This window comes from Mustela nivalis, assembly GCF_964662115.1.
Source record: "Mustela nivalis genome assembly, chromosome: 6".
Classification (NCBI taxonomy): domain Eukaryota; kingdom Metazoa; phylum Chordata; class Mammalia; order Carnivora; family Mustelidae; genus Mustela; species Mustela nivalis.
In genome coordinates, this window is record NC_139025.1 from 60,757,516 (window position 1) to 60,774,937 (window position 17,422).

At 46.4% G+C, this 17,422-nt stretch overlaps 2 protein-coding genes across 4 annotated transcripts in view; both read right to left on the reverse strand.

Annotated features, from left to right (window-relative positions):
• PAX9 (paired box 9) overlaps positions 1-17,422 on the reverse strand; it is a 32,904-nt gene that overhangs the window by 4,917 nt on the left and 10,565 nt on the right. For all 3 annotated transcript variants that reach the window (XM_082737804.1, XM_082737806.1, XM_082737805.1), the window contains exons 2-4: positions 12,458-12,851; positions 11,069-11,695; positions 7,907-8,049 (exon numbers count right to left, since the gene is read on the reverse strand). In XM_082737804.1, the coding sequence (XP_082593930.1) occupies positions 7,907-8,049; positions 11,069-11,695; positions 12,458-12,461 (774 nt within the window). In that variant the 5' untranslated portion in view covers positions 12,462-12,851. The remainder of the gene's footprint in view (positions 1-7,906; positions 8,050-11,068; positions 11,696-12,457; positions 12,852-17,422) is intronic.
• LOC309866586 (uncharacterized protein) lies at positions 14,130-17,363 on the reverse strand (the record flags this gene model as incomplete). The annotated part of the gene is made up of 3 exons (XM_082734421.1): positions 14,130-16,457; positions 16,930-17,087; positions 17,207-17,363. 3 exons carry the CDS (start codon positions 17,361-17,363, stop codon positions 15,915-15,917), a joined length of 858 nt encoding a protein of 285 aa, XP_082590547.1. The 3' UTR covers positions 14,130-15,914.

Consider the following 17,422-nt stretch of genomic DNA (forward strand, 5'->3'; position numbering starts at 1 on the left):
AGATAAAGGAATTTAGCCATTTACCCCAGGCCAATTGGCAAGTCAATGGTCAGGTCTTAAAAGAAGTTATTACCCCTGTCTGACATGGGAACTTCTGTGACAAATCTTTTCTTGCTTTTTCCAGGACAATTAATAGACACAATTTAAGATCAAGCTAGGGCATCTTTTGAAAAAAGATATAAAAGATTATTTCTCTTTCTAGAACCCTATTCTCATTGTTAGATCCTCATTCTGTTTCTTAACTTCTAAAAAAAAAAAAATAGAAAAAAATAAAATAAAAAAACTTTCCCCCCCTTTCTGAGGCTGGCTCATCAGAGAACGGCTCAAAGAGGACACACTCTAAGGCTCTCCGAAGGTGAGTAAGATAGCTCTAAAACTGTGGAAGAAATCTAGCATTGCATAGAGATTATAGCTCCAATCATGTTTGTGGACAATTTTCCCAATAATCCATAAGAAATGCATTTCAAAAGGAATCATTCCAGTCCACTTATAGAAATGTATTTGCATCTGTATTGGCCTCTTTCATTCTAGATTTATTAATATCTTGTACTGTTGACACCAGTGTCACCAAGAATCATAAAATAAGAATGTTGAGGTTAAAATTATTTTTAAAATAGTGAAAATCTTTGCCCAACCCTTTACAAGGATAGAAGATTAAACTATTTGATATTATACATGACAGAAATAATGCTCTAGTGAGCCAAAAAATGTGTTGATGAATTCTAATTTTCATGACAGCTAAGTGTTTCCATACTCATTCTTTATCCTTTGAATTTTTTTCCCATCATGCACAATTACAGTTTCCTCTGAAACACCTGCTTCATCATCTCCCCCCTCCTCCCCTTACACCCTTGCCCTTGGAACCTTGATCAATAGAACCACCTATTCCTTGATGGGAATAGCCTTTTCTTTGGGGCTCTCCACCTGTTATGTTGCAATGTCTATAATCCCCTTACATGGACCCACTTCTTTTTTCCCTGAAACATTCCCCCTGAGAAATTGGGCCTGACTGGACTCTCATCTTACATAATGCTCCTGGGATTCACTGCAAGGAAGAACACTGGATATAGGCCTGTGTTACCTTCAGGTGCCTTACTTATTCTGTGACCACATTGTTTGTCGAGCATAAAATAAATACTATTAATTTTTTCCATATTTGTCCAATTGCCCATACTTAAGGCACCAAATTTGCTTTTATGTTGGTATTACTATTAGTATTAAATATTTCAAAATTCTCCAAAATCCATAACATATTTAGGGTCATTTTAGTGATGCAGTGCCCTCTGTATTGCAGAAATTGAGTAAGAAGGGAAGGTTCGATCCCATCTTGTTTGGAAAGGCAAGAGGAGGCAAAAGTGTTTGCTTAAAAGAAAAAAAAGAAAACCACAGAAATCTCTGAACAGCATAAAAATAACTCTCAGCTTTCCCTCAGGTTAAATCATGACCCAGATTTGGGGTTAAAAAGCTTTGTCTTAATTTTCCTTTTTACTTTTAAAGGTCAGATTTAGCAATTTAGAAAAAAGCAGCATAAGAAAGATGAGATGACAAACATGCTTTAAAATGTACCTGCCACCTTCACTATTCATTCATTAACTCAATAAACCTATTGATTTTCTCACTATTAATTTTGAAACATGACATCAGTAAAAGATATAAATCTCTACTGGATAAAATAATTGTTATTTATGAAGCAATCACTGAATAAGTAAAATTTTCCACCACAAAGGAAAACAACTATAGGTAGCATTGATGTTTGTTTATTCTTTCCAGTAGAAGAGTACATGACTTAAACTTCCCAAATCTGTTTAATGTTTTCAGTGAAGGGCATGTAATTAATCTGAAAAGCTAGTTAGGCTGAGTAGAGACTACCAAATGTACACCATAAATATAATGGGAGCAAACATGCCAAATTACTCTATTTAATTGGATTGTAAATATGATTTATAAATCAACCAACATATGGAATCCCCAGAGAAGAGTAAACAAATTTTCCAAATGAAACCCCAGCAATGGGCACGTAATGGAAATCTCATTTTTTTTATTTAATTTTTTATTTTTTATAAACATATATTTTTATCCCCAGGGGTACAGGTCTGTGAATCGCCAGGTTTACACACTTCACAGCACTCTGGAAATCTCATTTTTGAAAATGACTTTACCTACAGATTTCATAAATAAGACCTCAGTCCATCAACCCCTTTTTTTTATGTGGATCTGCCATAAAAGCCATGAGAATCCTCTCCTCCAGGGAACTGTACAAGGATCCTCCCTGAAGCAAACGCTCTTCTACCTAATTTTGAGAATGAGATTAACTAATTCAAAGTAAAATATACCAAACTGCATGCCCTAAAAAAAGTAAGTTTCTTGCTTTGTTGAATGTTTTGAGAAGAAGACAGATTTTTATCTCACTGGCATTAAAGGAAATAGTCTAGGGGGAAAAAAAAAATACAATGTCCAGTTAAGGTTTGAATGAAAGCATGAGTTTTCATTTTACTTGTTCTAAAATGTTAGAAATACAGATTTGTCAGTTTTTAAAAATATGTTTTTAAATTCGTATGTTGAGAAGCTATATTGGGAGAGAGATGGACTACAAACAGTTTGAGGACAGGAGCTTGCCTTAGTCACTTTAGTAGCCTCAGAAAACAGGACTTATCATAGGTGTTTCATAATCATGTGCATACCTAAGTTAGTGCAGCCTTTTGAAAGCAGAAGATGCAATAGTCTTGCTTTAAAAACAAAACAAAACAACAACAGGAAAACTAGGCACTCTTTATCACAGAACTGGCGGTACACTTTAAGTAAGCAACATGAATAAAGCTGTTGAAAAAAGTAAATAAAAGTTCTAACGTAGCCATTCACTATTTGATTTATGCTTGTTCCATCTACACACACACACGGAAAATAGAAATGCATTAATATCCAAACACTTTTGACCACAAAAAAATAAAAAACAAAACAAAACTAGTATGACAACTGTCTGGCAATTACAAGTTATAGACCAGTAGTCTTCACATTCAGGGAATTGTCTACTCAACATTTTCTCTCTTGAAGAAAATGCAGATAATAGTGTCAGGTCCTGTACCCACAATCTTTCATCCACTCATCAGTTCTACCTGGTCCTCCCCTTATGATAAAATGGGTTTACTTTGGCTTTATAGGAAAGTAGATTTAGCCACAAATAGAGATGTGCTTCACCTAGAATTTAGCCTCCATATCATAAGCCAAAAAAGTTTCAGATCTGAGAATAAACAAGATTTTCTCTTTCGGGTATAATCTTTTTTGACTGTTGTTCTACCCACCTTTCTTAATTCACTATGCAATGGTCTAGTAAAACAAGTCCGATAAAGTGAAATGATGGTTGTAAATATGGTTTCAACATTCATTGAAAAAGATCTTAATTATGCTGAGCTATCACACTGCAGATCTAAAAGTCTTTGGGTAATGCAAAGCCACTATTTAAATTTTTTTCCTAAATTTTATGTTTCCAATATATGAAAATTAAGGTAGCCTTGAAAAAATTTCAAATTACTTTTTTTTTGTAATTTATATGACACATTTTACTACTACATAATCATTAATCTTGTTTTAAGGCACGAATAGTTAAAAGCAACCCAGGTCAAGGAATGTTTTTCATAATAGATAACATCATGAATTTCAAAGTCTCTCTATTGGTATTTGCCTATAGTTGGATTCTCTACAAACTTATAAATTATTTAAGACAAATTTAACTTTATTTCATAAGATGAAAAATCCAGTGCAACTTCATTTATATTTTCATGAATACATTATGTCTGCAAGGACAACCAGTGTTTAAAACAATGCACTAGAAAATTATATTCACGATTCTGAAATACTAGATTACAAATACAATATACAAATGAATGATCTATAAGAATTTCAGATTAATTTCCCTCGAAATCCAACGATTTTCACAACTCATTTAACTTTTAAAACTCTAAACTTCTTAAGTTCATGTTTGTATAGACTATTCCCCATCTCTGACATCTCAATTTGTTGCTAATGTTATATTAAACTTGCTGAGTTAACATACACTACCCAAAATTAGACATACTCAAAGCTTGTTAATCTAACATTCAGATTACTTCAGAGTACCAGATATGCAATATATTTTTTATGAGAAAGTATGCCCAATTGTAGAAAATGTTTCAAGAACTATACAACTATTTATAAACTCTAGGAGCACCTGGGTGGCTCAGTGGGTTAAGCCTCTGCCTTCTGCTCGGGTCACGATCCCAGGGTCCTGGGATGGAGCCCCGCATCGGGCTCTCTGCTTGGCAGGGAGCCTGCTTCCTCCTCTCTCTCTCTGCCTGCCTCTCTGCCTACTTGTGATCTCTGTCTGTCAAATAAATAAAAACTTAAAAAAAAATTATAAACTCTTTAAGATGAAGTGTTGTTTCACTAAGTGCCATGTAAAAGGGCAGATATATTCAAACTCCCCCCACCCTTTTCTTTGCCATACAATTGCATTCAGTAGAGATTTTATGTTTTCAACAGAAGAGAACCAGCATTAGGAACCAGAGAACATGGTTGCCATTCAGAATTAGAGGAGACTAAGGAATTCTAGCCCAATATTAATTGCAGGTGAAAAAAGCCAAAACAAATAAATATTCTTCCTCTTCTATCTTCAAGGATAGATAATAAGGACTTCTGAATGGTAATAAAAAATATTGACTTCAATATAATATCAATAAGACAAATTTGAATATTCTATAGTAGTATTTTAAAAAACAAAAGGTAGGTGTGTATATAGCAGAAATGTGCATAAGCTTCTAATTACTAGCGATCAGGCATCTTTTCTTTTTTTTTTTTTTTTTTTTTTTCAGTTTAAACTGAAAATAGAAACTCTAGCTTACAGTAATCACTAGTACCTACAATCAGTTGTCAGTTCAGTTCCTTTAGTAATCTTACAGGTGTCTTTGGGAAAAAGATTATGCTCTAATTCCTATGATCCTGAATTCTCAATTTCCTCCTCTATATACTAAAATGAAACTGGGGTCATATAATATTGCTCTATTTAATAAAAATTATAAGTGCCCTGAAATTATATTTAATGCTCGATTTAATAAAAATTATAAGTGCCCTGCATTATGTGCATAATTTGAGAATTTTTTTTGTCAAAACCTTTCAAAATTTTTTGATAATAAAAATATAGGAGAAATGTTACTGAAGTTTACGTTTTTGTTGTAAAAGTGTACTTACGCTGATAACATTTTGAAAAATAAAATTTAAAACTAAAGCTGCCATTTGAATATTGGTAAGAGAAATGCACACATATTTACATATACACACACACACACACACACACAAGACACCTTACTATTGCTTTTTTGTTTATGAGCAAGTATTAGTATAGAATTTTACCCTCAAGAAAATCAATGCTTAAATTCCAAAACTGCTCACAAAATGACACAGCCTAAATTTCTGTGCCTACTTAGCACACCCTCATCATTAAGCACTGTGCTGATAATTATAACAGAGTAACCACTGATTTAATTGTGCCTAGAAACTTCTCAAGCTTTGAAATTTTACATCATCTGAATTATATTACTACATGGCAATGCAGAAGATTAACATATGCAATTAAGAATTTTCCAAATTCGAGGCACCTGGGTGGCTCAGTCGGTCTGCCTTCAGCTCAGATCATGATCTCAGGGTCCTGGGATTGAGTCCCCAAGCAGGCTCCCTGCTCAGCAGGGAGTCTGCTTCTAGCTCTGCCCCTCCCTCTGCTAGTACAGTCTCTCCTTTTCACTCTCAAATAAATAAAGTCTTTAATTAAAAAAATAAAAGAAGAAGTTTCCAAATTTAAGATATAAATATCTTTTTCTTCTGGAAAAAAAAATTAACTTGTCCTCTTATGTATTTAGAACAATACTTATTTGGCCACATGTCTTTCATTTATTTGTTTTTATAAATCTCATAATTTAGTGACATAATATTCAGTGTTCAAATGTAATCAATTTTAATATTCACAATATACAGAGAAGATTATTTGAATCAGTGCTCTATTTTTATTTTAAATTGGTCAGTGTTGTTTTGATATGTGTGTATAAATTAACCATTTCTAAATGAGTATGAACATTAGATCTATAATTCAAGGGAGAAAAAATGAAATAACCAAAGATTTTTGAATTATGACACTGCTTTATATAAGTTGGGTTTATCAACTATTTGTGAGAATTAAAAACTATTTTTCAACTCTTTACTTCCTGATGTTATTATAACAAATGATGACCCAATAAAAACTACTGAGCTCCTTTTAAATGCTTGCTATTACGCTAGATGCTTTAAAAACACTCCTTCTAATGTTTGGAACAAAATGCCTTGACACTTTTTTACTATGATATCTTTGAACAAAGTATACTTGCACCAAAAGAAAAAAAAATTGCTTGTTTTTAAGAGTCAGTCTCTAACCGCCACTTATAACCTCCACTTAAAACCACAGGTACTATTAAAGGGATGCTTACTGTGCGCCATATGGCTGCATTATCTCACTGAATCTTCACAACATCTCCTGAGGTTGGGGCTATTATTTCCCCGTTTTACAGATGAAGAAATACAGGTGTTAAAAGGTTAAATAACTTGTTTTAGTGACAACTGACGCCAGAAGCTCTGAGTTCCCGACCATTGTATGTTCTGCCTCTTCTTTATGAATGAGGGGCTTTTTATAAAAGAAAATGGCAAGCTTTCATATCATTTCTCCTTGGCATTCTTTACCGGTAGAAACAGACTCAGGAAAGGGACTCTCATTCTTCGCTGCTATTTTCTGGGATGTTTGTCATGGGACAGCTCCTAAATGTATGACACTGTTTTAGCAAAATAAGGGAGAGAAAAGGAAGTGGAGATGGTTTTTTTTTTTTTTTTTTTTTAGAAAACAAGGATTAGGATTTTTTCCCAAGTGAATAAAAGTAACAAGTAAAACGCTGATTTTTGACTGATAAGAAAACTCTAAGAGTTTTAGGACTTCAAAATAATAAAACGAAAACTGGGTATTTTGAGGCTTTGGCATTGGAATTTGGTATTAGGAAATTTGCAGATCTACCCAAATCTGCTCTAAGAAACCTTAGGCTGCCTTAAGGTCCGCGTTTGTTTGTTTGTTTTTCAGAGCTTTGCGCCTCGGACTCCATCCTGGTGATGAATTTAGACTCAAAACTCTAGGGTTTTTGTGGTGGTGGTTTCTAAGTTTTTCTCGGGGGAAGAAAAAAAAAAAAACACGAGTGTTTTAATTTTTCTTTTGCAGAGTCGGGGGAGGGACAGAGGGAAAGAAAAATTAAACGGTCCACAGCCAGTCCGTATAATTTGAGGTTTTCTCACAAACCTCCCTTGGGAGATTACACCGTGACCTTTAATCGGAAAATGGTAACTTTATTACGTTTATCTGGTTGCCCTCTCCTCACTCGCAGGTTGAGCCACGTTTGTTTTCGGGGAGCCACGTCCGGAGAACGGTCCGAGCGTGAGGACCCCGCAGCCCGCAGCGCCGCAGGCCGCGACCTCGGGCGTGCGCTGGGCGGGCGCCGCCCCGACAACCCCGCCGCGTCGCCGGCCCCCGCGGACGCGCCTCGCAGGGGTCCCCAGCCCCTGTGCCAGCAGCGCCGGGGGCTCCGGGCGCGCCCCCCACCCCCCACGCCTGCAGAGGCCACGCGGGCCTGGAACCGCTTCCACCGCCCCAGGCCCCTGGGGCTCCTGGCGGGGACTCGAGGCCTCCACTCCGCCCTGGACGACCCGCGGCCCCGGGCCCGCCTCACCCGCCCGGGCTAGGACCCCCCGCAGGGACGGACGGTCGGCCTGGGCTTCCCCTCGGTCGAGGCTCCCGACCTCGACCTGGGTCCCCCGTCGCGCAAACCCCCGCCGCCTCGCGGCCCACCCGGCGGGGCCCTCGCCTCCTCACCTGACCGTACTTGGCTTCCTGCTCCAGGGCTCCCTTCTCCAGCCCGTTCACCGCGTGCGGGGCGGCGGCGGGGAAGTTGTTCCGGCCCAGGCTGCTCCACTCCTCCACCTTGGGGCTGTGGTAGGGGGAGCTGTCGCTCACGCCTGGGGAGGAGGAGAAGGCGTCAAGCTGGAGCGCCGACCCGCGCGCCCCCTCCTGAGACGCGGCCTGAAGCCGCGAGCGCCAAGCGCGGGGGCTCCGACCCCTGCCCTCGACCTAGCCGGGGGCGCTGGGCCCAGGCGCGGCCTCGCCGGCTTCCAGCCTGGGGCCCGGCGGAGCTCACGCTCGTCAGAGTAGGCCTCTCCCAGCTCTTAAACCCACGCCTGCGGGAAGATTTTTTTTTCCCCCCCTTTTTCAACTGCCTTCGATTTCCTCCTCCCCTCCTCATTCCCCCGGGGAATCAAATGGAAAGAACCTGAACGTTTTCCTAAATCGAGGAATGAGAGACGTGAAGCTGGATGCGCTCGCTGATCATCCCAGGCCTAACCCAGGGTCGACTCGGGATTGACGAAAACGGGGACTGGTGCGGACTGAAAAGGGAAAGAGGAGCGTCCTTGGCCTAACCGTCCTTGGCCTGTGCGGGTGCTCAGAGACAACCAGAAAAGTGCTCACCGTGCTGTGGGGATCTAGTACTTATGTCAATAGATGAGACAAAAGATCTGCAAAGTCCTTTGCAAACAAATAACTGCAAGTTGCCCACAACACACATGCAAAATATACATGCATAGTTTGCCATGTGTGTGCATAATTCGTGATTATCCTTGATGTTCTATGTCTACACATTAAATATGTGAGGTTATGTGCATATAACTTAAAAAATAAATAATACAATTACCACTGTAAATGGTACCAGCATCAGTAGTAAGGTCACAGAGAGAGGGTTTTGTGGGGGGTTTTTTTGTTTGTTTGTTTTGGGGGTCTTTTGTTGTTTTTTTTTTAATGAAATAAAAAGTTAAGAAAATGAAGGTAGAATTGTTTTTTTTTTAAAGAGTAAAGCTGTCAGTTATCCTTTATGTTCTTAGTACAGATACAAAGAAAATTATATGCCGTAAACTGATTACCACAATACCTACAAGTGTGCCTACTGAATCACTGCCATCTTTAAATGACTAAGTGAAGTTTTAAAAGAAAAGATATTTGAAGACTATGAGCGATGTGTTTTTGTCTTTGGAACCTATAGGTGGAGGACTGATATTTTGACAAAGCCACTACAACTTGATTTTAAATACTTCCATCTGGCACAGTGCTTTGAAGGGGCAATTGTTTTGTAGAAATGATCACTTACAGAAATAATCATTTTATAGTCACAGATTTGTCAGAAAACAGGTTGTTTAAAGCTGGCATCCAGAATCAACAACATCTAGAATGAAAAGTTGCTCCTCTCCATATAATCCATTACTTTTCCAACTGATACTTGGTCTGATTGTAGGATCCCCAGGGAAGAGCAACTCTGTCAGTCTTTTTTCACTGTTCCTCCCCCTCTCCAAAGAATTAGATTGTATTCCAGTTTGCACCAGGAAACCGTGTTTTGGCAAAGAACTGCCAGTCTCTCTTTGCCTCCCCAGACAAAAGGCAATCGGTGGGCACAAGACTGAAGTTATCTTAAGAAATTGAGATCCCCCTGTGAGCCCCCATTTCTGCTGATCTCACACTTTCCCATGAACAGGGGCTTCCTTTAAATGTCAGTGAGGTCAGTTTATCCTATAAATCAAGGGCAAACTCTCTCCAACTAAAGCGCCAACCAGCTCCAAATAAGATAAAACTGAGCTCCTAGAAAAATCTTGTAAATTCACAGTCAGCAAACAAGAAGACAAGAAATCAGGGCTCTGCTTTAATTACTTAAAAAGATAATTGTGCCAATGTGGTGGCAACAGAGAAAGGCAGGAAATAATTAAAGGAACTATTCCCCGCCTTTCCTACTTAATTTTTCCCCTGCACTTTTTAAACTTTCGGCCAAGAAATTAAAACGGTAGGCTCTTATCTCTGCATTATTTAAATTCTGTGCCTAGGACATGTTGACTTTTTCCTCCTACCCAGAAAGAATTCAATGCCAGTTTCCTTGCTGTTGTTGTTTTGTCCCATTATGAAGTAAAGGAAAACAAAGTCTGGTCTGTGGAAGCCCAACTGTGCAGTAAGGCTGGAGAATCCTTCTTGCCAAGCAGAAAAGACACTCGCTAGACGGCAAGGTCAAGGGTGAGAAAGGAAAGGAGCAATAGGGTGGCACCGCTGAAAATGTGCAGGTACTAGGTGTCCATTGGCATTCCTAGGGACGGGGGGGGGGGGGGGGGGGGGGGGGCATAAAGGGAAGCCGCAGGCGTGGGTAAACTGAGAAAGAAGAGAGGACATGATGAAATCACTGCACATTTTGTTCCCATCATAGCAGTGGTTGGTGCCAGTTCTTAAGACACATATAGTGAACTCTACTAAGGTAAAGGCTGAAGGTGGGGGCAGTAGGAAAAGAGAGAAGGAGAGAGAGAGAAATAAAGCAGAAAATTAGTCCCAGAATGAGCAATGCAGTAACATGCAAGTTACTAGTAGTAACTTCGGGACCTCCGTTTCCGAGGAAAATGAAGTGAAGCATAAGAATGAAACCAATTAGGTGACATTTGAACTTCCTGCCTGAGCAAATTTGGCCTGATTGCCAGAATCCAAGAATACTGCAATTTCCACAGGGTGCCCGACTCCTCGAGGCCGCATCCGATCCCCAAACAAGCTGCCCGCAGCGGTGTCTGCAGCCAGCAGCCCCACGCCCGCTCAAGCCTCCCGGGCTGCGCCCCAAGTCCGACCTGGGCCGCGCTCTCCGAGTGAGCGAGCGGGTTTGAGGCTGCAGCGGCGCGAGAGGCGGGGGAGGGTGGAAAATGCGAACCATGTGTTGGGGATGGGGGGATGTTATGGGTCTGGTAGTTTGAGATGAGGCAGGAGACTGTGTGTGGCAAGGAAGCAGAGGGCATGAATTTCAAGTTAATGAGATCAGGACACCCCCTGGGAGGACTCCTTAGTTTCGAAAGGAAAAAGCCTCAGGTGGTGGCACAGACGCGGGCCCGGAGGCCGCAGATACAGAGACACCGGAGAGGGTGCAGAGGGAGGGTCTGCACACCCACACCACCCGGCCCCTGACCTTACCTTGGTCGGTGATAGAGCGAATGCCCAGGATGTCGGTGACGGAATGGGAGGAGGGCCAGGTACGGGGCATGGCCACCGAGCCGGGGATGGCAGGCACCCCAGGCGGCGTGGGCACCTTAGCTGCGGCCGCCGTGATGGGGCTGGGGTACGAGTAGATGTGGTTATAGGGCAGCGCCGGCTGTGGCGCGGGCTGGTGCTGCTTGTATGAGTCGTAATGGCCCTGTTGAGCCAAGTTGCCGATCTTGTTGCGCAGGATGCGGCTGATGGAGCTCACCGAGGGCACGTTGTACTTGTCACACACGCCGTCCGCCAGCAGGCGGTCCCGGATTTCCCAGGCAAAGATGCCAGGGTCCCTTTGCTTGTAGGTCCGGATGTGCTTCACCACTGTAGGGGTGGTAACTCGGGGCTTGCTGCCCCCAATGGCTCCTGGCAAGATCGAGCCAGTCTCGTTGTAGCGCGCCAGAATCTTGCTGACGCAGCCGTGCGAGACCCGTAGCTGGCGGCTGATGTCACACGGTCTGATGCCCAGTTGGGCCAGTTCCACGATACGAAGCCGGATGGCGTTGGGCAGCGGCCTCCCGTTCACGAATACTCCTCCCAGCTGGTTCACCTCCCCAAAGGCTGGCTCTGCAAAACGAACACACGGCGCGCGGGGACGCGCACCGGCAGTTTGGGACAGCCGTTTTCCACTCGGCCTCCGCCCACATCAGAAGGCCGGGCAAATGCACCCACCCGGGACTGGGGACCTGGGCTTTCCCCAAACCCTACTGTCCCCGAGCCTTGCCCAATGGCCGCAAACCACTAAGGTCTAGTCGCACCCCCCCACCCCATTCCCAGTGGTGCCTGCGGCCACTACAAGCAAATAAAGTGGTGAGACGCAGGGCCGCTCCAAGTGTTCAAAAAGCCTCCGAAGCAGGCGGGGAAATCGGTCTTGACTCCTGCAACTAGCTCCTTCTCGTCTGCTCCGCTCTAAAGTCTCTGGGCTGCTACCCCTGGAGCCCCAGCGCCCCGCCTGGGGACCGGCGCAATTAGTCTAGGAGAAACTACAGTTCGTTTGGATTCCCCCCCACCCCCGTTCTCAGTGTGTGAGTTTGTGTGAAACAAAACTTGGTCCGCACTGAGGCTACTGAGCTTGCCGATGCCACCGCTCCCTTCTTTTAATATCAGAAAATGACATCAACAGCAACCCAGTAGCCAGCGTTCATACTGAACTGCTGAGTGCCCTGACCCTTAGCGTGTTTCTAACAACTTGTAGGAACAGGAGCAAAGTCAATAAGAAGAGTGTGAGCGCTCAGTGGTGCGCGCCCTCGCGCTCCCTCCCTCCCTCCCTCGCCCTCTTGTTCCCTCCCTCCCTTCCCGGCTCTGACAGCGTCCCCCGCCGCCACTCACCCATTGCTCCGAGCAGTACAACAACCGGGCCCCAATTCCGAACTCCCAAAAAGAAACTTTTCGCACAACCTCAGTGGCCCGGCTTGTCGCTGCCCCAGGCAGCCGGTGCCTCCGCTTCTGCCCGGGAGGAGGCGGCGAGAGCGCAGAAGGAAGGAGTAAAAGGAAGTCTGTGCCCTGATGAAAGAGGCTAGAGTTCTGCATTTCAATCTAAGCAGCAACGTGGGCTGGCCTGAGCCGGGCCGGGCGGCTCCGTCTATCACTCACTGGGGCCACGCCCTCGAAGAGGAGGGCCCGAGGTCAATCTGCGTGGTGATTGGTGCGAGCCGCTGAGCGACGTCGCAGTCCGGGAAAGTTCTTCCGCTGTCTCTTGCTAGCTTGCAGTGCACCTGGGTGACTAAATACAATGAAAATGGGTGTTTGACACCTTCCTAGGGTCAACTCAAACAGACAACAAAATCAAGCTGATAAATTTGCTGAATAAGCAAATGAAAGCATTTGGTCGGAATATGAGAAACTCTAAGGGGGAAGAAGTTGAGACGGGGGCAGGGAGAAACAGACCCCTCAGAATTTAAATTAAAACTCTAGGTGGGAGGTGGGGGCCACCGTCAGGTGGGTGGCGGGGGTGTTTCTTAGAATAGCCGGTCTTGCAGGTCTCCAGGGGCTGTCTGGAGAAGGACATTTTAACCGGGATGATACCTTTTCAACTCCAGCCTATGCCAGGTGGCGAAAGCGCAGGTGTGAGACGATAGGCCGATCGGAGAGACCAGGAGGTTGAGGGGAGACCAAGCCAGAGGTGGAGGCCACTGTGACCCAGGTGGAGACCCCTCTCCTGCCTCCAGAACTAGCTCCCCAATGCAGTTTCTGGTGGTTTCATCCAGGAGCGCGGGGCCAAACCTTAGCTACGCAGGCTCCAGGCTGCGGCCGCGCGCGGTATGCGGAGGACTTAAGCACACGAGGCTAAAGCTAGCTCACAGCCAACGTAGACGATTGCCTGTGCGTGAGGCACTTTCCTTGGAGGCCAGCGCGCCACTGCACTCAGCCTGGTTGCTGGTCTGATGGTACTCGAAGCCAAGGTTTGCCCACCCACCGCCCCCGCAAGAGTTTTGTTTAATCGAAGAGACTTGGCCCCAAGAAAGTTGTACGCCGAGCCTGCACGTATATGTAATTCTCCTCTCTGTTTAGCTACTAGGGGCCTTGAGAGTCAGCCTACTTCTGAATTTTCACTTTCGATCACTCTAAGTCTAATCTAAAGTGTATAGTACTCTTTTTGGCGGCCAAAGTTAATTACATTTTGAGTATGGGTTATGGAGAATGCTAATCAAAATTAAAAACAAGATGGGGAGCATCTTTAATGAACTTGGGTGTTTGGACTTCTTCAGGTCGAGGATGTTGATATTGCTACTTGACCGTCATAACACTACTACTTGTGCACACAGGATTCCTGTTGATCTTCCCACAATCCTGAGGGATGTGTGTAGCTCCAGTCTACTACATACAGGAAAGCTGACCAGGCCGGGATTCCGGGCCACTAAGTGACAAGAAGCCAGAAAAACGAATGATCATCTGTGTTTTTTGAAATGAAGAGCCACCCCCAGATGCTCATGCTCCTGTGGTTGGGGCCGCAGTCTGATTTCAAATTTATAGGTAAGAAGAATGAAAAGATACGGATGCGTTCAAAGACCCTTAATTTTTTATTATCGGGTTCTTTTTTTTTTTTTTCAAGATTTTATTTACGTATTTGACAGAGATCATAAGTAGGCAGAGAGGCAGACAGAGAGGGGGGGGAACAGGCTCCCTGCTGAGCAGAGATTTCCCCGATGCAGGGCTCGATCCTAGGAGCCTGAAATCATGACCCCAGCCAAAGTCAGAGGCTTAACCCACTGAGTCACCCAGGCGCCCCTATAGCCGGGTTCTTGCGAAAAGTCTCACAACTAGAAATACTTGAACTTGTCTCTTTATTTGTTTGTTTCAATTGTTTAAAATCTCCAGTTTGACTAGATAGCGATTTTATCCTGGTCTGACCCCGAATACTTATTGTTTGGCATCGCCTGGTATTTTACCATGCGGATGTCTTTGCAATTCCTTCCTGAAGATTGGGTGCAAGTTAATTGAGAGACTGAGATATCAGAGAAGAGCCTACGACGTAGATTTGTATGAAAGATGGAACGTGCCGGACTTCTAGATCAAGAAGGTAGCTCCCTGACTCCTCCCCCCACAGACACGGACTCAACTCTGCCTTGCGGATTTTGTTGGGCGGCAGTGTCGGTAAAGGGCTGTTCCACCTTCTGGCTGACAAGACCCGATGCCCGGATGTGGATCTGTGCGCTCTATGAGGGTTTTAGTGGTTCTACAGCACCAACCCGGAGTGATCCAAAGACTCGTTGTTTAGAGCTTCGGCTAGGTGGACCTAAACACAAATCCCTCCCGTTTGCCCCTAAACTCCTTCAGCTGCCTGACCTGTCCCGTGCTCTAGAACAGGTCTGCTACTATCTCTTCATTTCCACCTGTTGGACTTGGCCGCGGCCGCGCGTTATCTTTGTGGCGCACCCTTTCTCCCCGCTCCTTGGAGCGGGGCAGGCGGTCACCACACCAGCGGGTGCGGGTGTTCGGTGCTCTCAGCTCGGCGCATTCCCAACACCCCGCGAAGAATCGTCGGTGTTTAGGGACGCTAAGTACCCGTAGCAAAGTGAGGCCCGAGGTTGGGCGGCAAAAGGAGTGGAAACTTCAAGGGACAGATCGAGGCGAGGGATCCTAGAGGAAGATGCTGATGCTGAATGCTGAACCCTCCCGGGGCCGCACCCTGAGTGCTATGGTCAGGTAACAGGCAAATCAAACAGCCTGAGCGAGAGATAAGTGACTTGAAAAAGGGAAAGAGGACTCGAGGGCTAGAGGCGGGCAGGCGAGAGGGAGAGAGAAACCTAAAGGGCCGGTAAGCCTCGACAGTGGGAGTGGGGAGGCAGGACTTCGAGAAAGAACCAAGGGGCAGCTGGGGTCAGCGCTCCCTGGTTACTGCCCGCTGTGGACCTGGGAGATTACAAAGAGATGGGGGGAGGGAGGCAATCTACCAAAAGAATTTCTTCTAAAAGACTAAAACCAAAACACAACCAGTAAGGCCTGCAGCTGACACAGGCCAGGAAGAAGCCAAAAGCCCTTCCCAGGGTGCTTTCGAGGCCTCCTCCAAGGGGCTACCCGTTCTCTGGGTAAATATTTACTCAGTGGGAGACTGGAAGCTAGCGGGGGAGGGTGGGAAGGAGAGGGCTACGCGGGGTGGAGAGAATCCCTACTCTCGACACCGGCGGGGACAGATGTGTCCACCGGCCAGAGGGGAGCCAGGGCCCGGGACTGCAGGGGCGGCTCGGCTCGGGCACGCCGCCGGGGGAACTTCAGTCCACAGCGCACCTCTTGGGCTGGACTCCTGCCCTGCCGCTGCGGGCCCAAGCCAGATGCTGTGAAGTCTTCATAAATCTGTCAGCGGTCGCAGTGCCGCGGACGGTAATCTGTGGCGCCCCCCTCTCGGCATTAGCGGGATCTGAGGAGAGACGACCAGAAAGAAGAGGAATCTAGCGAGGCCGTCCTCGCGCAGCCTGGCAGACGGCGCCTGCCCGGGGACCGCGGGGGACAGCCGAGGTGGGACCCCGGCGCTACAGGCTGTTGAGGGAGAACTCTTCCCTATAGCTCTGCAACCCTGACCGACGCCCTGGGCTGCTACCCGGGGTCTGCAGGTCAGCTTCTCCTGAGTCTGGGGGATAGAATGAGAGACGCTATGCGTGCGCGCGTGAGAGGGGTCCTGCTGTTCTCGGTGGCATTTGTGAAGAGCAGAGCTGGCAGAGAACATTAAGGGGCAGGTTCTTCCAACTTGCCCTCCTGCTGGGGACAGGATCCCGGCCGGCGCGGGCGACAATGTCCGCTTCTCGCCCTGCCCAGGGAGTTCCAGGGAAGGAGAGGAGGCAAGGGTCTGAGCTCCGCGACGGGTTTTCGGAGCACAGTGACTTCTTGCAGCCTTGTGAGGAGGGAATGAGATAGAAACAAGATCTCGAATCCGGTTCTCCCAAAGGAGCGCCTCTTTCAGCGTAAGTGGAAGATTGAGCGCGGCGTAGAGAAAAAGAGGCCAGACTTCAGTCCTCGCCAGACTGCGCGGCTAACGCCGGGGCCACGGGTTCCAGCCCGGATCTGGCCACGGCTCTGTCTCGGCCGCTCGGGGTCAGCTGCGGCTCCGCCGCCTACTCGACCTCCCAGCGGCTGCTGCGGCACGTGGCAGCCGGAAGCGCACCCTGTGCCCCAGGCGAGGGAGGGCCACCCTGAGTGCGGGCCAGGCGGGAACCGCGCGCCGAGCCGCGGGCTAAGTGGGGGACGGGGTAGGGGGGGGGGCGCTAGAGAGAAAAGCTTTGGGGTGAGGGAGAGACAGACCACCAGAGCCCTCAGCCCCAGCCAGGCCCCCGGGGTTTGGGGTGTGGGGGTGCTCACACACTGACCTGCAGGCCGGGACTTAGCCCGGCTGCGGACGCCGCCGGACGTACCAGCCCCAGTGGAGGCTGGGGGATGGGGGAGGCGGCCCCCAGAAACAGCCCAGAAGATTCTCCGAGAATCGCCAAAGCCTCCCTGCTGCCTCTCCGCCTAACTGCCGACGATGCTTAGGATTCAAGACGCTTTCCCCCAGAGGACCGCAGCATGCAGGGTCCCGCCGGAGCGCGGAAATCCCGCTGCGGGCGGTGGGATGGGCCCCCGGGGCTGAGAGCGATCCTCACTCGCTTACTCCTTCCAAGGGCAGGGGAGGGGCCTGTTGTCGCCTGAAACCCGCTTTTAATTCCCCGCCTGCCTGTTTCCGTTCACCCGGGGTTGGTTTTTCTGTTTGTTCACTCCTTCTGTTACAATAAAAACAATCGACATTTCTTTTCAGTTTCCCCATATTAGCGTCACTCAGTAATTGTTCTCCACCCCTCCCCCCGCGCTGAAGGCGAACTGGAT